The sequence below is a fragment of the Hemitrygon akajei genome, chromosome 18 (assembly GCF_048418815.1).
Source record: "Hemitrygon akajei chromosome 18, sHemAka1.3, whole genome shotgun sequence".
NCBI classification, from domain to species: domain Eukaryota; kingdom Metazoa; phylum Chordata; class Chondrichthyes; order Myliobatiformes; family Dasyatidae; genus Hemitrygon; species Hemitrygon akajei.
This window is the reverse complement of record NC_133141.1, coordinates 33,784,705-33,810,215: the sequence shown is the minus strand read 5'-3', so window position 1 is coordinate 33,810,215 and position 25,511 is coordinate 33,784,705. Positions and strand designations below refer to the sequence as shown.

Sequence of the window (25,511 nt, the reverse complement as noted above, 5' to 3'; positions counted from 1 at the left end):
TCATCATCTTATACACCTTTATCAGGTCACCTCTCATCCTCTGTTGCTCCAAGGAGAAAAGGCCAAGTTCACTCAACCTATTCTCATAAGGCATGCTCCCCAATCCAGGCAACATCCTTGTAAATCTCCTCTGCACCCTTTCTATAGTTTCCACATTCTTCCTGTAGTGAGGTGACCAGAACTGAGCATAGTATTCCAAGTGGGGCCTGATCAGGGTCCTATACAGCTGTAACATTACCTCTCAGCTCTTAAACTCAATCCCACGATTGATGAAGGCCAATGCACCGTATGCCTTCTTAACCACAGAGTCAACCTGCACAGCTGCTTTGAGTGTCCTATAGACTCGGACCCCAAGATCCCTCTGATCCTCCACACTGCCAAGTGTCTTACCATTAATATTATATTCTGTCATCATATTTGACCTACCAAAATGAACCACTTCATGCCTATCTGGGTTGAACTCCATCTGCCACTTCTCAGCCAAGTTTTGCATCCTATCGATGTCCTGCTGTAAACTCTGACAGCCCTCCACACTATCCACAGCACCTCCGACCTTTGTGTCGTCAGCAAATTTACTAACCCATTCTTACACTTCCCCATCCAGGTCATTTATAAAAATCATGAAGAGTGAGGGTCCCAGAACAGATCCCTGAGGCACTCCACTGGTGACCGACCTCCATGCAGAATATGACCCGTCTACAACCACTCTTTGCCTTCTGTGGGCAAGCCAGTTCTGGATCCATAAAGCAATGTCCCCTTGGATCCCATGCCTCCTTACTTTCTCAATAAGCCTTTCATGGGGTACCTTATCAAATGCCTTGCTGAAATCCATATACACTACATCTACTGCTCTACCTTCATCAATGTGTTTAGTCACATCCTCAAAAAATTCAATCAGGCTCGTAAGGCACGACCTGTCCTTTACAAAGCCATGCTACCTACTCCTAATCATATTATACCTCTCCAAATATTCATAAATCCTGCCTCTCAGGATCTTCTCCATCAACTTACCAACCACTGAAGTAAGACTCACTTTGAGTTACTTTCTCAATGATCTGTACATACAAAATGGCATGGTGGCTTAGCAGTTGGCGTAACACGATTGCAGTGCCAGTGACCTGGGTTCAGTTCACCATTGTTTGTACATTCTCTCCATGACTGTGTGGGTTTCCTCTGGGTCCTCTGGTTTCTTCCCACATTCCAAAGACGTGCAGGTTAATTATCCGGCACAGGCTTGTTGGTGTGAAAAGGCCTGTTACTATGCTGTATCTTTAAATAAACAAAAATACTGTACCGATCACTGGTTTTGCTGGGAGGCTCCCTTGCCTCTGTAATTGAGATCAGAAACAAACTGTGAAGGGATTTATACATATCACCATCCCTTGTTTTGGCATTACATGTAATGAAGCATGTTAGCGCCAATAAATATCATTTCCTTTTCTTCCACTTCTAAATTTATCAACTCACATAAGCACAATTCTCAGAATAATCATTCACACACCTTTTCTCCACAGAACGACTTAAGGTGCTAAGAGATGGTAATCAGTACGTTTACCTGAACTCGGACAAAACATCACTGACCGGAGTCAACGATGCTGCCAACTTTGATGCAGTTAAAGTAAGTGTGTTGTGTTTAGAAAGGGAATGATAATCCCAAGCAGCATAATTCCCACCAACGATCTAGGAAACTGACTCTAAGATAAAAGTTATTACTTTTAAAACCTTGCAAACATCAAAAGTCTGAAATTGAAGAGTGCAAGTACAAGTCTTCCTTTGTAAAATGAGGAGTTGACTAAACAATAATAGCATCCTACCTGCTGGAATCGATTTGATGTGTCTGGGATACTTGGATTGTTAGCAAGGTCTGCACACTGTACTCAAGCAACCTGGACTATATGTAGGTGATCTAGATTATTTGAGGAGTATCCAGATCAAACATTGGATGTGTGGACCATCAGCAAGATGTCCAGCTATGAAATTTGACATCAGACACCTGTTCTTTGCTGAAATCAAAATTCAATCTTTACCCACTGCCCCCATATAAACACATACTTCTGTCAAGTTATTGCTGCTTGCTTGTTGCACTGACATTGAGTGGGCAGATTGATTGATATGTTCCCTGGCCTTTGACATTGACAACCAATTATTCGTTGGATTTTTCTATTTTTTATTTTTTTTAACCAAGGAAGATGATGCAGCCAAAGTCATAATATTTGATAAAGAAGAGGAAGTCAAAAGCATGGCTGAACTTAAGGTAGACAAATGACCTGGTCTAGACTCAATGCATGCTGAGGGAATTATTGCCATGAATTTCCAGTCATCAACTAATGAGCTGGTGCCAGAGAACAGGAGGAATACAAATATTGTATGTTCGTTTAAAAAGCCTGTGAAGGTAAATCAAGTAATTAAAGTCCAGTCAGTTCAATTTTGCTCAATCTGTTTGAAACAATTGGGCAAAATTATTTTGATAGGAGTGGATCAGTGAAGTCGGTTTAGTTGCTGATGGTTGATAGGGGCAGTGCAATCATATGGATTTTTGAAAGGCCACAGAATGATTGTCGTCAGAATTGAAGCCTCTGGAATAAACAAGGTAGAAGCAGCATGAATATGAAATGTGCTTTGAAATCAGAGTCAAATACTTTGTGAATGGTCATGTTTTAGTTTGGAGGAAAGTATGCATTGCTGTTCCTCAAGCATTGGTACCAAAGTCACTACTTTTCTTGCTGCTTATTAATAACTCGGACTTGCATGTACAGGGAACCATTTTTAAATTTGTAGGTGACACATAGCTTGGGCAATGCATTACATAATATTGTAAAAGGATTATTCGGTCTGGTGGAATGGGCTTACGTGTGGCAGATGCAGTTTAATGCAAAGCACTATATGGGTGAGGCATTTGGAGGAAGTTCAAGGAGAGGTAATATGAAGTATGTGGTACAAAGTTCAAAGTAAATTTATTATTGAAGTATATATATGTCACCATATACAACCCTAAGATTAATTTTCTTGTGGTCATTCACAGTAAATACAAAGAAGTAAAATAGAATAATTGAAAATCGGCACCCAACAAAGACAACCAATTGATGTGCAAGACAACAAACTATGCAAATACAAAAATTAAAAAACCCAAAATAATAATAATAAATAAATAAGCAATAAATATCAAGAACATGTGTTGTAGACTCCTTGAAAGTGTCCATAGGTTATGAGATCAGTTCAGCTCATCCCATTTCTAAAGGAGTTGAGAAACGAGGGATCTCTCTTTGGGGAATACATACACAAATCTTTGCATGTGGCAAGAAACATTCAAAAAAGTGACCTTTAGAAAGTATACATTATTTTTGTCTTTACAAACAGTGGCAGAGCACAAAAATAGGGAAGTTATATTGGATTTGTATTAAAAATATTGTGTGGAATTGGACAATTGATCTTGATTCTGCTCAGAAAGAGAGGGTGCAGTGAAAATTGAGTGGAACGATCAGGAGTGAGAAACTTAAGTTAATGTTGAGAAGCCAAGGTTGATCTCATTACAGCGGAGAAGAAGTGGGTGATTTGATAGAGCTGTACAAGATCATAAAGGCTCTGGACAGAGTTGGGCAAGGGAGAAGGTCACAAAAGAGATGGAAGGATCAAGAACGAAAGTGGGCAATGTCAAGATGATTTACAAAAGAGCTAGGGTGATGTGAGGCAAAACTTTTTGGACAGTGACTTATGGAGTTGACTGCTGTAAAGGGTGGTGGGTACTTTAAAGATGGAATTGAGACATTTGAAGGAGAATAATTTGAAGGACTGTGGGGGGAGAAGTTGAACAATGGGACTGAAAGATTGTTCTTTCAGAGAGTCAGTGTAGGCTTTATTGGCTGCACATCCTTTCTTCTTTTCTGACAACCCCATGATTCACCCATGGGGACTGTCTGACCCCCACGGGGTAATATGGCTTTGGGCATCTGAACATCCTGGAGCTCTGAGGCTAGATAGTTTGGGTTTGTATCCTTTGGATTTCAGAAAATTGAGGGATGATCTTACTGAATCATACAAGATCCTTAAAGGGGCTTGACAGGGCAGATGTGGAGATATTTCCAGTAGTATGAGAATTACAAAATGTTGGACTAACCACTTAAAACTGAAGTGTGTAGAAACTTCTTCCGTCAGAGGGTGGCAAATCTTCAGAATTCTCCACCATTGAGAGTGGTAGAGGTCAAATCATTGGACATACTTAAGGTGGAGATAGATAAATATTTGAGAGACTAACGAATATGGTGAACTAGCACAGGAGAGGAATTGAGGTCAGCTTAGATCAGCCATGATCATATTGAATGATGGTGTAGGCTTGAGGGGCCGAGTGGTCCCTCATTTTATCTTGTTGTGTTCATCCTCTCCAGTACCATAAATCAATGACTCTATGGACTCCAAGGGCAAATCTGATCCAATCCAAGCATGGTCATGCTGAAAACTTTGATGCTTAATGCACTTTACTCACAAATATGAGGCAAAGAAAATGTACAAGAGCTTCATGGAATATCTATACAAATGTTTAAATTTATAGTAGTCTGACCCTTGACTCATTGCTCATCTCTCATCTGAGTCAGAATGTTATGAGCTCAAATTCCAGTCTATGGACTTGGCTTCTTGCTACCTCAGTTAGGCATAATCAAAGACCCCTCCCACCTTGGACGTTCTCTCTTCTCCCCCACCCCCTCCCATTGGGGAGAAGACACAAAAACCTGAAAATATGTACTACCAAGGCTCAAGGACAGCTTCTGCCTCACTGTTATAAGACTATTGACTGGTTCCCTTGTATGATAAGATGACTCTTGACCTTACGATACTTGCACTTATTGTCTGGCTGCACTGCACTTTCTCTGTAGCTGGTGCACTTCATTCTGCATTCTGTTATTGTTTTACCCTGTACTGCATCAATACACTGTGTAATGATCTGATCTGTATGGACAGTGTGCAAGACCATCTGTTCACTGTGCGTCAGTACACGTGACTAATTTTAATTCCAACCTACTACAGTACTGAGAGAGTGTCGCATTGCCAAATGTGCCATTTTAGCAGTAGATCTGCAAACTACGATCCTGCCTGCCCTCTAAGGCAGGTATAGAAGATCCACAGCCACAATCAGAAGTAAGGGGAATTCTCCCTGAACACTGCAAAGAGAGATGATCACATTGCTGCTTATAGAAGTTTTGCTCTGCGCAAATTAGCTACTGTATTTGGCTTAAATAACAGAAAATGCAGAAAAAATGACATGGCTGGTTATGAAGCACATCCAGCTGTTCCAAGAACATTAAAGGCATGGCTTGATTGCAATCCTTTATATATTTGTGAATGTAAATCCAACTTATACAATATCTTCAATATATGTGAATATATACACAAATCTCCCTTTGTTTTGTAATATACAGTACATGTGTGAATGTACATACATGTTTTGGATAATTTTTAAAAAACAATAAATATCAGTGGCCTTGTGCACTATCCGAAATCTGGATTTATCAATTACCACTTGAATCACGTTGCTGATATATTTTTTTTCTGGTTCTGGGAAGATTTTACAGCAGCATTTGGAATCAGATCCTGTAGATCTTCTTAACACCAGGGTCAAATTCCATTCATTATTACAGATGTGGACACACGTTAAATCCCTTTTTTTTTTAGCTGTGTTGTTGCAAAAAAACGTGTTGAATTTTGACCCAGGCACAATGTTGCCTCAACGTCAAGTGTCATCACTCTCACATCACTGTTGGAGTTCAGCAATTCAGTCCGTGTTTGAGATCTGGAGCCAAGTGGTCTTGGTGAAATTAAAGCTGGACGTTGATGATCAGATTATTAGTGCATTATAGTATTGTTGCAGTATGATTGAAAGTAAACTGATTAGGCAGTAGTTAACCAAATTGGACTAGTTCTCTTTTTGTGAACAGGATATACCGGGGCCACTTTCCATGCCACTGTAGAATGTCAGGGTTGGAACTCTACTGGAACAGCTTGGTTGGACTGGGATGTTCTGCAACACTGGTCCATAGCTTGCTATTCCTTGGTGATTTAAGTGCTTGTCTAGATACTTCATTAATGCTGTGAGAGTCTCTGCCTCCACCACCTCCTCAAGCAGTTTGTTATCGATTCCAACCACCCAAAGTACATACCTGTCACCACAGACAACTCTGAGATTCTTTTTCTGCGGGCATACTTAGCAAATCTATAGAACAGTAACTGTAAACATCAGGAACTGTTAACTGTAAACAAACTGTGCAAATGCAGATATAAATAAATAGCAATAACAAGCATGAAATAACAAGATAACAGTACTTAAATGAGTGTATTTATCCCCTTTTGTTCAAGAGCCTGATGGTTGAGGGGTAGTAACTGTTCTTGAACCTGGTGGTGCAAGTCCTGGGGCTCTTGTACCTCCTACCTGATTGCAGGAGTGAGAAAAGAGCATAGCCTGGGTGGGGAGGGTTTTTGATGATGGATGCTGCTTTCCTACGGCAATGTTTCATGTAGATGTGCTCAATGGTTGGGAGGGTTTTACCCGTGATGTACTGGGCCAAATCCACTACCTTTTGTAGGATTTTCCACTCAAAGGCATTGGTGTTCCCATACCAGGCTGTAATGCAGCCAGCCAGCACACTCTCCACCACACATCTGTAGAAGTTTACCAAGGTTTTTGATGACATGCCAAATCTCCACAGACTCCTGAGGAAGTAAAGGTGCTGTTGTGCTTTCTTTGCAATTACATTTATATGATGGGCCCAGGACAGGTCCTCTGAGATAGTGACACCCAGGAATTTAAAGTTACTGACCCTCTCCACCTCTGATCCTCCAATTAGTATTGGCTCTTGGACCTCTGGTTTGCCTCTCCTGAAGTCTACAGTCAGTTCCTTGGTCTTATTGAGTGAGAGGTTGTTGTTATTGCACCACTCAGCCAAGTATTCAGTCTTCCTCCTGTGTGCTGATTCATCATCCCCTCTGAAACAGCCCACAACAGTGGTGTCATCAGCAAGCTTGTATATGGCATTGGAGCTGTACTTATCCACACAGTCATGGGTGTAAAGCGAGTAGAGCAGGGGGCTAAGTAGACATCCCTGTGATGCACCTGTGCTGATGGAGATTGTGGAGCAGATGTTGTTGCCAATCTGAACTGACTGGGGTCTACAAGTGAGGAAATCCAGGATCCAATTGCACAAGGGGTATTGAAGCCCAGGTCTTGGAGTTTACTGATTAGTTTTGAGGGGATGACGGTATTGAATGTTGAGCTGTAGTCAATGAAGAGCATCCTGATGTATGCATCTTTGCTGTCCAGATGTTCCAGGGTTGTGAGATAGCATCTGATGTGGATCTGTTGCTTTGGTAGGCGGATTGGAGCAGATCTAAGTCACCAATCAGACAGGAGCTGATATTCTTCAACACCAGCCTCTCAAAACACTTCATCACTGTGGATGTAAGTGCCACTGGGCAATAGTCATTTAGAGAGATTACCACGTTCTTCTTGGGCACTGGTACGATTGATACCACACACTACTAGAGCGAGAGATTGAAGATATCTGGGAATACACCAGCCAGATGGTCATCACAGGTCTTCAGTACTTGGCCAAGTACTTCGTCCGGACCAGATGGTTTCTTCAGATTCACTCTCTTGAAGGCAGCCTGCACGTCACCTTCAGATACTGAGACCAAAGGATCATCTGGATGCATGGGAGTGCATGACGGTTCGTCCCGGTTCTGGTGGTCAAAGTGAGCATAGAAGGCATTGAGCTCATCTGGAAGTGAAGCTGTGCTGTCCCCTATGTCACATTATTTAACTTTGTACAAGGTAATAGCACTCAGACCCTGCCACAGTGTCAAGCATCACTTGTTGATTCCAGTCTAGTCCGTAATCTCCACTTTGCCCAAGAGAAGGCTTTCCAGAGATTATACCTGCACCTCTTGCAGCATTCTTGATCTCCAAACTTGAATGCCTCTGATCTGGCTCTCAGCAGGTTCCAGATTTCATTGTTCATCCCAGGCTTCTGGTTGGGGAGAACCCTGAATGATTTTGTGGGGCCACATTCATCCACAGCTGTTTTAATAAAGTCTGTAACTTTAAGTCTGATGTAGTCATTCAGGTCATCAGATGAATTCTTGAACACAGCCCCATACACTGACTCAAGGCAATCCTGTAACAGTTCCTCTGCCTCCTGTGACCACCTCTTGGTTGTCTTGATCTCTGGAGCCTTGTTCTTTAGGTTCTGTCTGTATGCAGCTAGCAGGAGTACAGACAAATGATCCGACTTGCCAATATGGTGTCTCGAGAAGGAACAATAGGAATTCCTTATCATAGTGTAGCAGTGGTCTAATGTGTTAGGACCTCTGGTGGAACAGGTTACGTGCTGGTGATAATTGCGCAAGTTTTTCTTCAAGCAGGCCTGGTTAAAGTTGCCAACTATAATTTGAAATGTGCGGGATGCTCCTTGTTTACAGACAGCATCGTCCAGTTTTGCGAGTGCTTGTTTATAATTGGCTGGTGGTGGTATGTAAATTGCGGTCAGGATCACGGACGAGAACCCCCGAGGAAAATAGAATGGTCTACATTTAATTGTAAGTTGTTCTAAGTCAGGGGAACAAGAAGTTGACATAACGTCTGTGCACTAACGAGAATTGACCAAAAGGCACATGTCGGCACCTCTTTCCTTACCAGAATTCTAGGGTCAATCCATTTTGAAAATAGTAAAATGTGGCTGGATAGCTGCATCCTCTGTTACCCAGGTCTCAGTGCAACAAACAACTGAGATCGGCCTCATCTGCCTCTGATACAGCAGCCTTGCCCTGAGATCCTCAATCTTATTCTCAAGTGACTGTACATTCGCCAACAAGCTGGAAGGCAGAGGAGGCCTCATCCCTCTGCGCTTCAGCCTGGTTTGAATCCCACCTCTCCTGCTGCATTTTTGGCCTTGGCTTTGGTGTCAACCCTTAAAGGCGCCATGCTTAACTGCTCCGCATTTAACCTTCGGACGTGAGATCTGAAGATCATTGATGTAATTTTGTAGTCCGTTGTTAAGAGGTAATTTACATGCTGCAGATTGCAGTGAAAGTAGTTGAAAAGGAGTATATTTAAGAGGAAAACTGGTACAAGTTCCTGCAGCCCGCAGAGAGTCGCTGATGTACACCAGTGCCATCTTGATATCAGTGATAAAATTCTTCCCCAGATCCCTTCTATCCTTCTTTTTCCTTGCCCTAAAACTAATCCCTGTAGCTTTGGATAACTTTACTATCTGTTCAGGCATATTCTACTTAGCATGATTGTCATAGAGTGTGTCCACAGTGTGTAGATGCAAGGACTGTTCAGGGGTCACCTGTCAATACTATGATTCTGGACAATGCCTCTGCTGTTTGATGAGGACAAGGTCAAATAAATTTACCCTTTGTGTTTGTTCATTCACTACCTAACAGAGTGAATCTGGACTTGGCCTGCTCGTGCTTCCAAGCCTCGATGATGGCCTCCATCCAGAGTTCATTCTGTGCCCGTGCTAGCTCTCCCAATTTGAGTACTAGTCCTCGGGTATTAGTGAGGAGGATTTGCAAAGATGTATGGGCTGGGAGTGACTTTGCAGTGTCCACATTTAGTGCCTAGGTTGAAGCAACAATTATATTGTTGAGTGATTTTTTTTAAAAAAACTGTAGATGCTGGAAATCTAAAGAAAGCAAAATGTTGGAAATACTCAGCTGGCCGGGTCACATCTACAAGAGAAACAGAGTTATTGTTTCAGGTTGAAGACCTTGTTTGGTAGGCCATTTCAAGAAGAGTTTAAGAGTCAGGCAGATTTGGAGTTCCATATAGGCTAGACAAAGCAAGGATGGCTGGAGTGAGCTAGACTGATCTTTTAACTTAGATAATTTTTTTAAAATTACAGGTTATTGACTTATTTTGTATTCCAGATTTACCATGGTGGGATTTGAACTAACATCTACATTGTTAGTTCAAGTCTTGGGCTTTCTGGTTGGGTAATTTTACTTCAGTGCCAGTACTATACTCTAAGCATACCAATATTAAAGAGAAGGGTTCATCCACAGTTACTGCATTGGTTATATTACAGAGCGCAATGAGTGTCATTGGGTTCGACAAATCTGAAATGGATTCTATCTGGGACACTGTTGCTGTCGTGCTTAAACTTGGCAACATCACGATGAAGGCAGAATCTCAGTCAAGTGGGATGGATCACTGCTACATTGATGATATCAAAGGTAAGTATTTTCTCAGTGAACGGCAAAGGAGCAGAGAGATTCAAATCCCATTTTCAAATGTTAGTTAAGAAGCCAGATGACAGCTGTAAAACTTAATTTTTATAAAAAGGCTGTTTAGACTCTATCTGGAGTACTCTGTTCAGTTCTGGCCACTGTGGTTCAGACAGGTGAATCAGTCTTTGAGGTAAGACAGCTCAGGTTCCCCAGAATGATACTGGAAGCTGTGAGTTCAAGCACCTGGATGTGAGCTGTATGTTTCTGTTCTCATCTCCAGCACTGAGAGAAATCTGCACTTTGATTGACCTCGATGAGACTGTTCTGGAACAAGCTCTCTGCTCTCGCACTGTGGAAGCCAAGAGTGAGAAAGTGAAAATGACATTAAGTGCTGCTCAGGTAAAGTGTTGCATTTAAAACAGATGTGAAGCTGTGACTAAGGAATGGGTATATGGGAGTAAGATGTCCAGTGTGCAACTGATACCTGGGAGTAATTTGCAAAAGGGTATCAGGAGCAAGTGGTATATAGTAATACTCAGTATTAGCTGGGAACGAATTGTACAGAGTAGTTAATGCTTGAGACTATTTGATACCTGGATGTAAATTGTTGAAAGTGTGTTCTACAAAGTTATAGAAAGTTGAATTGTACAGATTGGATTGATTGAAAACAACTTTAAGCTAATTTCTTCTGTATCCTTCCCCACCCCTCGGCATTGTATTCAAAACCAAGATCTGGAGGTGAAGCACTCCCCCATTCGGCCACACCCAACTGTGCACATTTCAAAGATAGCTATTCAATTTTTTTTTGTTTAGACGCATCCACAGTCACAAAGCTGCTTTTCAGTTTTTAAAGAATTAGGCAATTTGGCCCATTAAGTCTGCTCCACCATTTCATCATGGCTGATCCATTTTTCTGTTAGGCCCAATCTCCTGACTCCTCCCCATAACCATTCATGCCCTGACTAATCAAGAATCTATCCACCTCTGCCTTAAATATGCCCAAAGATTTGGCCTCCACAGCCATCTATGGCAACAAATTCCACAGATTCATCACTCGCTGGCTAAAGAAATTCCTCCTCATCTCCATTCTAAATGGACGTCCCTCTATTCTGAGGCTATGCTCTCTGGTCCCAGATTCCCCACCGTAGAAAACATCCTCCCCACACCCACTCTATCAAGGCCTTTAACATTCGGTGGGTTTCAATGTGAGTCCCCCTTATTCTTCTAAATTCCAGCAAGTACATACCCAGAGCCACCAATTGATCCTTGTATGATAACCCTTTCATTCCCAGAATCATTCTCGTGAACTTCCACTGAACCCTCTCCAGTGTCAGCACATCCTTTCTTAGATAAGGGCTCCAAGTGAGGCCTCACCAGTGCCTTATAAAGCCTCAACATTACATCCTTGCTTTTATATTCTAGTCCTCTCAAAATAAATGCTAACACTGCCCTTGCTTTCCTCACCACAGACTCCACCGGCAAATTAACCTTTATGGAATCCTGCACGAGGACTCCCAAGTCCCTTTGCACCTCAGATTTTTGAATTTTCTTTCCATTTAGAAAATAGTCTACGTTTTTATTTCTTCTACCAAAGTGGATGACCATACACTTCCCAACACTGTATTCCATCTGCCATTTCTTTGCCTATTCTCCTAATCTCTCTAAGACCTTCTGCAGACTCCCTGCTTCCTCAACACTACCTGCCCCTCCACCTATTTTCGTATCGTCTGCAAACTTGGCCACAAAGCTATCAATTCTGTCATTCAAATCATTGACATATAGCATAAAAAGAAGCAGTCCCAATACTGACCCCTGTGGAACATGACTAATCACCGACAGCCAACCAGAAAATGATCCCTTTATTCCCACTCTTTGCCTCCTGCCAATCAGCCATTGCTCTATCCATGCCAGAATCTTTCCTGTAATACCATGGACTCTTAACTTGTTAAACAGCCTCATGTGTGACACCTTGTCAAACGCCTTCTGCTTGTAATTTTCTCAAAGAATTCAGATTTGTCAGGCAAGATTTTTTCTGAAGGAAACCGTGCTGACTTTGGCCTATTTTATTGTGTGCCTCCAAGTACCCCAAAACCTCACCCTTAACAATCGACCCCAACATCTTTCCAGCCACTGAGATCAGACTAACTGGCCCAAAACGTTGACTATACTCTTTTCCATAGATGCTGCCAGGCCTGCTGAGTTCCTCCAGCATTGTGTTTGTGTGTGTGGCCTATAATTTCCTTTCTTTTGCCTCCCTCCCTTCTTGAAAAGTGGGGTGACATTTGCAATTTTCCAGTCCTCTGGAACCATGCCAGAATCTATTGATTTTTGACAGATTATTACTAATACCTCCACAATCTCTTCAGCTACCTCTTTCAGAACTCTGGGGCCATCTGGTCCAGGTGACTTGTCTACCTTTAGACCTTTCAGTTTCCCAAGCACCGTCTCCCTAGTAACTGTAACTTCACTCACCTGCCCCCTTCCAGCATACTGCTAGTGTCTTCCACAGTGAAAACTGATGCAAGATACTTATTAAGTTCATCTGCCCATTTCCTTCTCCCCCATTACTACCTCTCCAGCATCATTTTCCAGCGGTCCGATATCTACTTTCACCTCCCTTTTAGTCTTTATATATCTGAAGAAACTTTTGGTGTCCTCTTTAATATTATTGGCCAGTTTACATTTGTATTCCATCTTTTCCTTCTTTATAACTTTTTTAGTTGCCTTCTATTGGTGTTTAAAAGCTTCCCAATCCTCTAACTTCACACTGAGTTTTGCTCTATTATATGCCCTCTCTTTGGCTTTTATGTTGGCTTTGACTTCTCTTGTCAGCCACACTTGCATCATCCTGCCTTTAGAAAACCTCTTCAATTTGGGGTGCTCCCTCCCGTTCCCCCACCTTTTAACTCTACTCCTCATCTTTTTTTCTCCAGTCCTGCTGAAGGGTCTTGGCCTGAAATGTCAACTGTACTCTTTTTGAGAGATGCAACCTGGCCTGCTAAGTTCCTCCAGCATTTTATGTGTGTTGCTCTAGATTTCCAGCATCTACAATTTTCCCCTTGTTTGTGAATAAAGAAGAAGAAGAGAGTTACCAGATATTTACCTTGCCCAAGCCTGAGCTCGTCTCAGCCTGATGAGCCAAAGCCTCCCCACGCTAATACTGGCCCACTCACATAATGGCCGCTCTGCTTGCCCCTGCCTTATATTAATTGCCCTTGCTAATGAATCCTGTTCACTAATTGGCCGCAGTTCAAACTCTGCAAACTACTGCAAAATGCTGCTTTTTTAAATATTCATCTGCAGACCTGTGTGAAGTCACTTCTTCTTGTGTTCCCATTCACTGATTAACCGCAGTTCAAACTCCCGCAGCAATGTTACAATGAAGACGTCACTTTTTTTTTACGCAGAGTTCCTATGCACGTGATGCTTTGGCAAAAAACCTCTATGACCGCTTGTTTAACTGGTTGGTGAACCGAATCAACGAGAGCATACAGGTAATCCAGCGCAGAAGAGATTTCTGTCGGAATCATATTGGGAATCAATTACTAGAAGAGCCATTGTTACTGTAACATTGGATTCAATGGAGTTGAAACCTTGCAGTTACCTGAAGCTGCTGGTATCTGATGGGGAAATAGACTTCAGTTGAGTCAAATTAATCTATATATCAGGAGCTATAACAATTAATGAAGGAAATAAATTGGGTATTACAGACTCACTATTTGGTTCAGAGAGCATTTGCATTGCTCAATCTATACTGAACAATATAACCTGAGGTTCCCAGGTTTAACCACCTATGTAGACACAGTTGACTTCAGCAACTTGGGTCCAAGAATTGATTTTCAATGAAATAAACCTCCTCCCACCCAACTCCAAACTGGAGATGTCAGTTAAGGACAGTGTCAGTTTGGCTATGATGCTCCTCACAGTCAAACAGACTGTTATTTCACTGTTTAATGTCAAACCTAGTTTAGTTACGAGAATGCTGTTGATGCCTATGGAATCTCATTCTAGTGCAAGGCAGTATCTTCAGGAGAGGTTGGGAGTAGTCTAAGAATTGGGCAACTGAATGAAATAGAATAGGATGTCTCTCAAGCAAGTTTATGGCAAAAACCAAATCACTTCAAATCACTTTTGTTCAAGGTGAAAGGCAAAGTGGAGAAGAAGGTGATGGGAGTGCTGGATATTTATGGATTTGAGATTTTTGAGGTAAGTTTGCATTATAATTATTCCTGTAAAAACTGTCGCAGGGAATTCTTACATGATTTCATGGGAACTGAGAAAGGCATCAAATGCTGCAAATAAATCTGCTGAGGAAATTGGGAAGAAATTACAAACGTACTTTCTCTTGAGGGTGGTGCGAATGTGGAACTTATTCCCACAGTGAATTGTCAAAGCAAACATCAGAGCTGTTTAAGGAAGCAGAAGGGAGGAAGAAAGGGGCAGCGAATGTAGGGAGACAGAAAGAAGCGGGAGAAGATGGGTGTTGAGTAGAAAAGCCAGTTTCTGTAATACTTCATTGTAATTCTTGTCCAGTCAAGGAGACATTCTAACTGAACTGAATTTCTGTGAAAACAAGGCTCCCAGTAGCCCAGTTTGCACAGCTATCCCATGTTAACATGTTGCAGCTAGACAGTGATGGGACCTACAAGGGACTTTTGAGGTGTTTCTCAGACAGCAAGAGGATTCATTAGCTGGTGTTGCCACTCCACAAATGTGTCCGAAATTGCAATTGGGCTTCTCTGTGAAAGCTTCTGGAGACACACAGTCAACTAACCTGCCCAAGGCTCATTGTGAAGAATGGTGCATGTTGCCAGTAATGACCTGGGTGTGTACAGAATGCAGTGGATTCCTAGCAAGTCTGCACCTCTTGGAGGGACAATTAGAAAAACAAAATATTGTTTTCCTCCCCCATTTGAGTTAATCCAATGTGAATATTGTTAGGAATTTTCATTACTATCCTTAAGAAAAAGTAGAATTTCTGAAAACCTTCTCTATGTACTTTCAGTTTTTAGCTCTCCATGGAGTGATGTCTGTTCCATCTTTTTTTCTGACCCACAATTAGACCTCACTTTAGACCTTCTCCCAGCTGAGAGCAATAGCTTGTGGTAATACTTCTCTGTAAGTGGTTAAGGACTGAAGAGTGGTTGCTTCTTTTATTTTCACTCACTTCCCTGGTTTTCCAGGGAACAACTCAGATTCTTTTTGGTGATTTCCTCACCGGTGAGCATGCTAATTTCTTTCACCTCACAGCCTGAAAGCTAAGAGTTCCAGTTCCTCTCCAGGGAGCTTTGCTCAAAATCTCAGGTGCTCACTGCCTTCTTCTGAATGAAATGTTAAACTTTCTTTCAGGAGGAAGGTGGAGATATCCCAGACCCAATATACATCACTAAAACAGATGATCTGGTCATTATCACATTGCTGTTTGTAGGAGATGCTGCGCACAAATTAGCTGACATGCTTCCTGTGTTACAACAGTGACTATTTTGGTGGCTGTAAAGTGCTTTGGGGCGGTCTAAAAGGTGCTATACAAATTCAAATCTTTTTGCTATGCTTACAAGCTCACATCAGACTAACATGAGGTGCATTTCTTTACATGGTGAGTTGTGGACACATGGAACAAACTACCTGGTTGTGTATTTGAGAGTGGCACTTTAGAGATTTTCAAATCTAAACTCAATAGTTATTTCAACACACTATGTGAACAGGAATTTGGAAAGTTTTGTTGGGCCGATTGGTCTGTTCTTGTCAAAAACTTTCAAATGTTCTAATCATTTGAATTCCTTCTTGTAGAACAATAGTTTTGAGCAGCTTGTTATAAACTACTGCAATGAGAAACTGCAGCAACTCTTCATCGAACTCACTCTGAAAGAGGAACAGGAGGAGTATGTACGAGAGGTAAGCTGTCCCCTGATCTTACAGTTGGATAAATCTGACTTAATAAAATTCACAAACTTTCTCAATGATTTGGTAGCTAAATGAACTACCTGTATAGGATATATCATATATTCAGGTTCAATGGGATGGGTTCTACAATATTCTGGTCAATTTAATCTCTGCATCATTAAATCATGCCTGTGCCCCTGAGTTTGACCATTAGTGTGTCATGAGCTTCAACTAATCATGTCCTTTGCTGACTATTATTCTTGTTTTCTGTTTTCTAGGGGATTGAATGGACGCAGATTAATTATTTTGACAACGCCATTATCTGTGACCTGATCGAAAATGTACTTTCAGTTTCTTTATATATTTGTTTTTGGAGTTGTTGTTGTTGTTGTTGTTGTTGTTGGTGTGTGTGTGTGTGTGTGTGTGTGTGTGTGTGTGTGTGTGTGTGTGTGTGTGTGTGTGTGTGTGTGTGTGTGTGTGTGTGTGTGTGTGTGTGTGTGTGTGTGTGTGTGTGTGTGTGTGTGTGAGAAAAGAGCGTGAAGTGCAGAATCAAATATCACTGTGATGATTGTACGCTCTAGTATCATTCGTTTGGTGACAATAAAGTAAAGTATAAAAATATAGTATGAGAGCACGTCGGTGCAAGGTGGTGCTTAACAACATTTGTGAGTGTGTGTGCGTGTGTGGAAGCATTTATGCAAATGTGCGGTGGTATTCATCTGTAGATACATGTTCATGTTAGTCTTAAAATATTTAAAGGAATGAATAGCAATGCAAATCAATAAATAAATGTTGATAAACATGTTAAACACCGTCCTGATGTAACACTGAACTGTACAAATCAGCAAAGCTCCCAGGGACGGCCATTGTACCTTTGCTGGATGGGGTGATTTGATGTTGCTGTGCAAGGAGAGGGTAATTAATCAGATTCCTGCAACAACCAACGGCCACACTTGAGTGTACACATACTGTATAGGCAGAGGACAGCATTGAGTCTGGTGTTCAGATTTCCACTGGTAAACCAAGTCTACATTTTCACATCAGGAATACCCACTTTGCTAAACTATCAAATGTGCAACATTACTTTATTATGACTCAGTATGAGGAGGAGATAAATCTGGTGCCGGGGAGGATCTGGGAGAATATGTCCATTCACCTGACCTACTGTGTTGACTGTCACTGTGCAGAATCAAAGAGGCATCTTGGCAATGTTGGATGAAGAATGTCTCCGGCCTGGGAATGTCACCGAAATGACATTCCTCCAGAAGTTAAACCAGATCTTTTCTGGCCACGAGCGTTTCGAGAGCAAAGAGACCCAGAGCTCCAAGTTCATCACTGATGTAACACTACCTGCCAACTGTTTTCGTGTGCAGCACTATGCAGGAAAGGTGAGCACTCCTTGCAAAACCTCCTATTCCTGATACTTCTTACATCCACAGAATTCTGATAGCACTTGAACCTGAGGGGGACAAATATCCTAGCAGGGAAATTTCTTTTCATTACAAGGGAGAACTTAAACTAGATTGGTAGGAGGGTTGGACATGAGAGTATAAGCTCATAGGATACCACTTTGAATAGCATCTATTTCAATGCATATACAGGCAAGGTAGATGAACTGAGGACATAGATTGCTTCTAGGCCTGTTTCCACATTGTAGTACTCTGACCAAAACCTGTTGAGGTCTCCTGTCATGGTCAACACTCAATATGCCTGTCAGTGAAGAGCAGTCAGAAAATCTTCTCAACTTTGAAGTATTTTGTCAGCTGTAGTGGCTGACAGGTCGAGAAAATCTAGTGGGCACAAATGGATGTGTTAGATGAACCTTCTGGCATTTCAGTAGTACTGGAGTCATATGAACATGTATTGGAAGATGTGGCACCTGCATCTGAGGCTGGGCACAGATAGAGGGGGTAGGTTTAGGGAAATGGCTGTGGAGGGGGAATCTTCATCAGGATGAGGGGCAATGGATGATTGTGTGAGCAGCCAATGTGGGGTGGAAGGAGAGGGTTAGAGGTTGGAGAATGGATTTTCTGTTGAGGGCTTTGGGGATTACTGGGTCAGGGAGTTGAGAGAATCAGAGAGGCTTTGGTGGTTGGACAGCCAAGCTTGTGCAGCTGTCCCTCAGCACAGCTCCTCCAACTGAGAAACCTGACCCAAAATGAGTGAGAGACTTCAGGAGAGCGGGACAGCTGGTGGAAAAGTGGTGCTCATTATCTTTTTTTTGCCATTGCAGGTAACGTACAACTGTGCAGAGTTCATAGACAAGAACAATGACCTGCTGTACCGGGACCTCTCCAAGGCCATGTGGCAGGCCAAGCACACGCTAATCAAGTCATTTTTCTCTGAAGGGGACTCAAAGAAGACATTATTGAAGAGACCACCAACAGCTGGCTCTCAGTTCAAGGCCTCTGTGAGTTACCTAATGAAGAACCTTCGGGCTAAAAACCCCAACTACATCAGGTAAGATTTTCCCACATTTCACTTTATCTACAGATTGCTCAAGGCTGGTGGTATTGCTGATATTGTTTCTGAGGAGAATTTGTTTTTGCAGATGTGAGCCAGTTTCAATCAATGATTTTTTTAAAAAATCTCCAGTGTGGCTTTAAATACCTCAGCCCCCGCTCCCCACCCCACAGAATAGTTGGCAGCTTTCGCCCGTGAAAAATAAATGCCATCTGCTCATCAGTAGTCATTCATTCTCAGGAAGTGGGCATTGCTGCCAAGAGCAATATTTCTTGCCCGTTCCCAAGTTGCCTTGAGAAAGTGTCCATAGGTTGTTTTCTTTAGCTGCTGGAGTGGTTAGATGTGATTACAAGGTCCACTTCAGATAACGTTTCATTGCTGACTGCTGATATGGGATAGAGTCATATAAGTCCTGAATGGATAATGATGGCAGCTTTGTACGCCCAGCCTGGCTTCAGTGTTGATGCCCTTAGGTGGACTAGTAACCCTCTGTCAACAAATGGCCCTCCTTAACAACCTCTTGATTTCTGTTAGCCTGCCATGCCTGTTTAACCCGGACTCTTCCACAGATGCATCAAACCCAATGAAACAAAATCATCAGTCAAATTTGAGGACGCCGTGGTGCAAATTCAGATCAAGTACCTGGGGCTTATGGAGAATGTGCGAGTGCGGCGGGCAGGATATGCCTATCGTCACCACTACAAGCCCTGCCTGGAACGCTACAAGATGCTTTGTAAACAGACATGGCCAAACTGGAAGGGGAAGGACCGGTAAGTATGCTTCACTGTGTTTCAGGGGCATCTGCGGGCCTTGGACTGAGTCACAGAGCCACACTGTATGAAAACTGGTCTGTGCTGACTGTGTTGCCTTGTGAACTAGTCTCATCTGCCCAGGTTTGGCCCAGAGCCCTCTGACCCTGCCCTATCCACGTACTTACCTAGATGGCTTTTAAACACCGCCACGAGCCTGTCTCAGCCACTGGCAGCTTGATCCAAATTGAATGTATATATTTAACATTTGAGAATCACTTAACTGTAGCAATATCCTTGTACCTAGCATTCAGATTGCTCGGCCAAACACCCGAGTAATCACATTGTCAAGTTTGCCGATGACACAACAGTGGTGGGACTCATCACCAGCAACGATGACTGACAGAGGCCTACAGAGAGGAGGTGAAAGAGCTCAAGGCCTGGTGTCAGGCAAATAACCTCTTTCTCACTGTTAACAAGATAAAGGAGATGGTTCTGGACTTCAGGAAAACACCTCTTTTTACATCAGCGGCACAGCTGTGGAAACTGCGAGCAGTTTCAAACGCCTGGGAGTGCGCGTCTCAACCTGTCACGGTCCCAAAACACATACTGCACAATGAGGAAAGCTCACCAACACCTCTTTCTGGGAAGGCTGAAGAGAGCAGGATTATGCACATCCATACTCATGTCCTTCTACAGGTATGCAGTAGAGAGCATCCTGACAAGCTGCATCGCTGCTCGGTGTGGAAACGGTACTGCAGCGGGCAGGAAGGCTCTACAAAACTCCCCAGTGCATCACCGGCACCAGCCTACCCGCCACCAGTGACATACATACAGTACAGAAAGGTGCTGAAAATAGGCCAGTAACATCATGAGGGATCCCACCCACCCTGCTCGTGGACTGTTTGTCCCACTCCCATCAAGGAGGAGGCTATGTAGCATCCACACCAGGACCACCAGGCTCAAAAACAGTTGCTTTCCCCAAGCAGTGAGGCTGATCAACACCTCCACCCACTAACCCACCCCTCCACACCCCCAACCACCACTACTTGATCATTCCCATGCCTAGCATCTCTTTATGGACATACAATTAATCCATGTATATAAGCTGCTATACATACTTATATTTATTGAGTTTTTAGAAATTATTGTTGTGTCTTTATCTGATTGTGCTTTATTTTGAGCTGCATTGGATCCGGAGTAACAATTATTTCATTCTCCTTTACACTTGTGTACTGGAAATGACATTAAACAATTTTGAATGTTGAATGAGAGTGTTTCTGAGCCACTTTGGCCCTAGGTCTGATGTTGGCTTGTGTTTAGTTAATTAGTTCTTGCCAACGGGGTAATGTAGATGTTGACACTGAACTTGACTCTGCTGTTGATTTGTTGTCCAGTGACATTTACGGCTAATTTATTTAGCTGAATCTGGGTGCCATTGGCATTTATTGCCCTAGAGGAGGCAGTGGTGAGCCGTCTTCCAGAACCGCTGCAGTGCTTCTGATGAAGGTGCGCCCACCATGCTGTTGGGGAGGAAGTTTCCTGATTTAAATCCAGCAACAATGTAGGAATGGCAGTACTTTACCCAATCAAATAGTGTGGAGGTTGGAAGTGTTTGTGTTTCCTGCCCCTTATCCTTGATGGTTAAAGCTAAAGGTCTGGGAGGTGCTGTCTGAGTAACCCGGACAGTCGTAAGTTCATTTTGGAAACAGTGCACACTGCAACCACTGTGTGCCAGGGGTGGAGGGAGGGAGTGTGCTTTGTCCTGGATGGTGTGGAGTTTCTTGGCTGTTGTTGGAGCCACACTCTCACAGGCAAATGGAGAGTGTGATGGTCATAGGCTGTCAGGAGGTGAGTCGCTTGCTGAAGGATATCGATGTTGTGGGGGTGGAACTGGACTCTCTGACGGTGGTGTCTGAAAAGAGGATGCTGTCCAAGTCGCACGCCATCTTGGACAACGACTCCCATCCACTCCATAATGTACTGGTTAGGCACAGGAGTACATTCAGCCAGAGACTCATTCCACCGAGATGCAACACTGAGCGTCATAGGAAGTCATTCCTGCCTGTGGCCATCAAACTTTACAACTCCTCCCTCGGAGTGTCAGAAACCCTGAGCCAATAGGCTGGTCCTGGACTTATTTCCACTTGGCATGATTAACTTATTTTTATTTAATTATTTATGGTTTTATATTGCTATATCTCTACACTATTCTTGGTTGGTGCGACTGTAACGAAACCCAGTTTCCCTCGGGATCAATAAAGTATGTCTGTCTGTCTTTGTTTTTATAGCCATGCTATTTACTGTATGCGGCTGGTCAGTTGAATTATAAGTCAGCGGTGACCCAGGATCAAATAGTGCTTGGTAATGGTAAGCGGTGGAGATCAGACCCTTGCTGGAGACAGTCGTTGCTTTGCTCCTCTGTTGCGTGAATGTCACTTGCCATTTACCAGCCCGGCCCTGACTCTTGTCTGGATCACGAGCTGCAAATGGAATTGAGCATTTTGCAATTATCAGTGAACCTTATGATGGAAGGAAGGTCATTGACGAAGGAGCTGACAGTGCTGATTTGCAGAGGGTAATGTGATGTCCTGCAGTTTTATTTGTTTTCCCCCCCCAACCCCCAGTGACAGTCTGTGGCTTTATCAGCAGGAGAAGGCTGCTTCCAGACCTGAGCCACATCTTAACTCCATCATTTTGGATCAGAAAGCATTAAATATTTGATTACTGGCTGAAAATCATAAACTATGCACGTCTACAATTCACTATTTACTGACTAGAAACTGCAGGATATTATATTTTAGCTATTGTAAAAGAGGTGAATCTCGAGACTTTCGGTGTAGTTTCAGCGAGCAGGAGCTGAAAATAGACACATTTGCAAGTTATTGGTTTCTAAATTGATTGGTTAATTAGTCAATTGGCAGCAGCCTAAAAAAAAAACAAAGTTGGGGTCAAGTGGAGTGGCCATTGTGTGACTGGGCCAGTGTTAGAGTGAGGAGCTGAGGCTTTGGCTCAAGAGGCTTCAATGAGGAGGCTGAGGTGAGATGGTGATGATGTCCTGCAAAGTGAGTTCAAGAAGTTAGATCCTAAGTTAAAAGACAGGACCTTCAGGGTGGTGATCTCAGGACTGCTACCCATGCCACGTGCTATTGAGGCAAGGAATAGGAAAATAGTTTAACATGTAGCTAAGGAGATAGTGGGAGGGAGGTCTTCAGAGTTTTGGATCATTGGGCTCTCTTCAACATCCTCTCCATATCCATTCTATCTAGGCCTTTCAATATTCAACAGGTTTCAATAAGCTCTCCCCTCATTTTTCTGAATCCCAGTGAGTACAGGTCCAGAATCATCAAATGCTCCTCAGATGTTAACCCTTTCATTCTTGGGATCATTCTTATGAATCTCCTATGGATCGTTTCCAATGCCAGCACATCTTTTCTTAGATAAAGGGCCCAGAACTGCTCTCAATACTCCAAGTGCAGTCTGACCAATGCCTTATAAAGTCTCAGCATCACATCTTTGCTTTTATTTTCTAGTCCTCTCAAACTGAATGCCAACATTGTATTTGCCTTCCTCACCATCAACTCAACCCGAAAGTTAACCTTTAGGGAATCCTGCACAAGGATTCCTAAGTCCTTTTGCACCTCCCATTTCTGAATTTGCTCCCCGTTTAGAAACTAGTCTACACCTTTATTCCTTCTACCAAACTGACCGTACACTTCCCTACACTGTAACCATCTGCCACCGTTTCCTCGACATTACCTGCTCTTTGCATTGTCCGCAAACTTGGCCACAAAGCTATCAATTCCTTCATCCATATCATTGACATGTAATGTAAAAAGAAGTGGTCCAACACTTCCTTCCTAATTCCCGTATTCTATTTTCAGGACCTGCCCCCTTTTTCTTCCTATGTTATTGGTACCAATATGTACCAGGACTTCTGGCTGCTTACCCTCCCTTTTCAGGATATTGTGGACGTGTTCAGAAACATCTGGACCCTGGTACCTGGGAGGAGAACTACCATCTGTGTTTCTTTTTCACGTACACAGAATCGCCCATCTGTCCCCCTGATTATAGAGTCCCCTTTTCTGCTGCCATCCCTACCCTTCTGAGCCACAGGGCCAGAGGCTTCCCCCAAGTAGGTGAACCCACCCCCCACCCACAAGGACTTAAAATGGAGTACTTATTGTTGAGAGGGATGGTCACAGGGATACTCTCCCCTATCTGACATCCCCCCCCCCTTCCCTCTCCTGACAGTCACCCATTTATCTGTCTTCTGTAGCCTTGGGGTGACTACCTCCCTGTAGCTCCTGTCTATCACTGCCTCACTTTCCCTAACAAGCCAAAGGTCATCGAGCTGCAGCTCCAGATCCCTAACACAGTCTCCAAGGAGCTGCATCTTGATGCACCTGGTGCAGATGTAGCCATCGGGGAGGCCAGGAGTCTCCTGGAAATCCCACATCTGACACTCAGAACAACCCTGTTGCATCCTGCCAGATGGTTTTGGCCCAAAACGTCAACTGTACTCTTTTCTATAGATGCTGCCTGGCCTGCTGCGTTCCACCAGCATTTTGTGTGTGTTGTTCGGATTTCCAGCATCTGCAGATTTTCTCTTGTTTGTGAGTGCATATCAGATTTAGGCAGTTAGGGTCAAATGAAGCACTTAAAGTATGTAAGAAATGAAGGAGAACACTTAAGAGAGGTCAGGAGGACTAAAAGATGAAAGAAAATCCCAATGGTTTCTATAGCTATGTGAAGAGCAAAAGGATAGCAAGGGACAAAATTGGTGATCTTGAAAATCAGCATGATCATCTATGCACGGAACTGAAAGAGATGGGGGAAATCTTAAATGATTTTTGCTTCTGTATTTATTTGGAAGTCAGACACAGAGACTATAGAACTGAGACAAAACAGTAGTGAGGCCATGGACCATATCCCGATTATGAATGAGGAGGTGCTTGCTGTCTTGAGGGAAATTGAGGTGGATAAATCCACAGGGTCTGACAAGGCATCCGCTCAGACCTTGTAGGAGGCTAGTGCAGCAATTGCAGTGGTCCTGGCAGAGATAGTCACAATATCCTCAAGCACAGGCGAGGGACCAGAATTATTGGGAGGTACAAGATATTTGGATAGACAAGGACTGATTAGAGATAGTCAGCATGGCTTTGTGCGTGGTAAGCCATGTCTAAGCAGTCTTACGGATTCTTTTTTCGAGAAGGTTGAATAAAAAGTGGTAGATGCTGTCTACATGAACTTTAGTAAGGCCTTTGACAAGGGATGGTCCAAGGGTTAAGTCGCTTGGCATTCAGGATGAGGTAGCTAATTGCATCCGAAATTGGTTTTGTGGGAGAAGCCAGAGGGTAGCAGTGGAGGGTTGCCTCTCTGATTAGAGGCCTGTGACTAGTGGAGTGCCCCAGGGATTGGTACTGGGTCCATTGTTGTTTGTCATCTCTATCAATGATCTGGATGATATGGTGAACTGGATTAGCAAATTTGTGGATGACACCAAGATTAGGGGTGCAGTGGCCAGTGAAGAAGGCTACCTAAGCTTGTAGCATGATCTAGGCCAGCTGGGGAAATGGGTCGAAGAATAGCAGATAGAATTTAATGCAGACAAATGTGAGGTGTTGCACTTTGGTAAGACAAACCAAGATAGGACTTACAGAGTGAAAGCTGGTCCCTGAGGTGTGTCATAGAACTAAGGGACCTGAGAACACAGATCCATAAATTCTTGTAAGTAGCATTGTAGGTTGCTAGGGTAATAAATAGAGCTTTTGGCACATTGGCCTTCATAAATCAAGGCACTGTGTATAGGAGTTGGAATATTATGTTGAAGTTGATAAGGGTTAATGTAGAGTACATTGGACAGCTCTGGTCAGAAGCTTGAGAGAGTCCAGAGAAAACTTACAAGGATGTTGCCAGGACTTGAGGACCTGAGTTATAGGGAAAGGTTAATTAAGTTAGGACTTTATTCCCTGGAGTACAGGAGAGTAAGGCGAGACCTTAGAGGTATGCAAAGTTATGAGGGGTATAGATAGGGTGATGATTGTGGCCATTTTTCCCTCAGGTTAGATGAGGCTAGAACTAGAGGCCTTAGGTGAAAGGAAAAATATTTAAGGAGAATATAAAGGGAAGCCTCTTCACTCAGACAGTGGTGCAAGTGTGGAACAAGCTGCCAGCGGAAATGATATATGTGGGTTC

General features: G+C 43.0%; 1 protein-coding gene across 2 annotated transcripts in view; it reads left to right on the top strand.

The window, feature by feature from the left end:
- The window catches only part of LOC140741286 (unconventional myosin-Ib-like), a 74,746-nt gene that overhangs the window by 30,968 nt on the left and 18,267 nt on the right, over positions 1-25,511 (top strand). For both annotated transcript variants that reach the window (XM_073071307.1, XM_073071306.1), the window contains exons 9-18: positions 1,515-1,618; positions 10,077-10,224; positions 10,499-10,617; positions 13,626-13,712; positions 14,359-14,424; positions 16,009-16,113; positions 16,380-16,442; positions 17,289-17,489; positions 18,335-18,561; positions 19,134-19,334. In XM_073071307.1, coding sequence (XP_072927408.1) covers positions 1,515-1,618; positions 10,077-10,224; positions 10,499-10,617; positions 13,626-13,712; positions 14,359-14,424; positions 16,009-16,113; positions 16,380-16,442; positions 17,289-17,489; positions 18,335-18,561; positions 19,134-19,334 — 1,321 coding nt within the window. The remainder of the gene's footprint in view (positions 1-1,514; positions 1,619-10,076; positions 10,225-10,498; positions 10,618-13,625; positions 13,713-14,358; positions 14,425-16,008; positions 16,114-16,379; positions 16,443-17,288; positions 17,490-18,334; positions 18,562-19,133; positions 19,335-25,511) is intronic.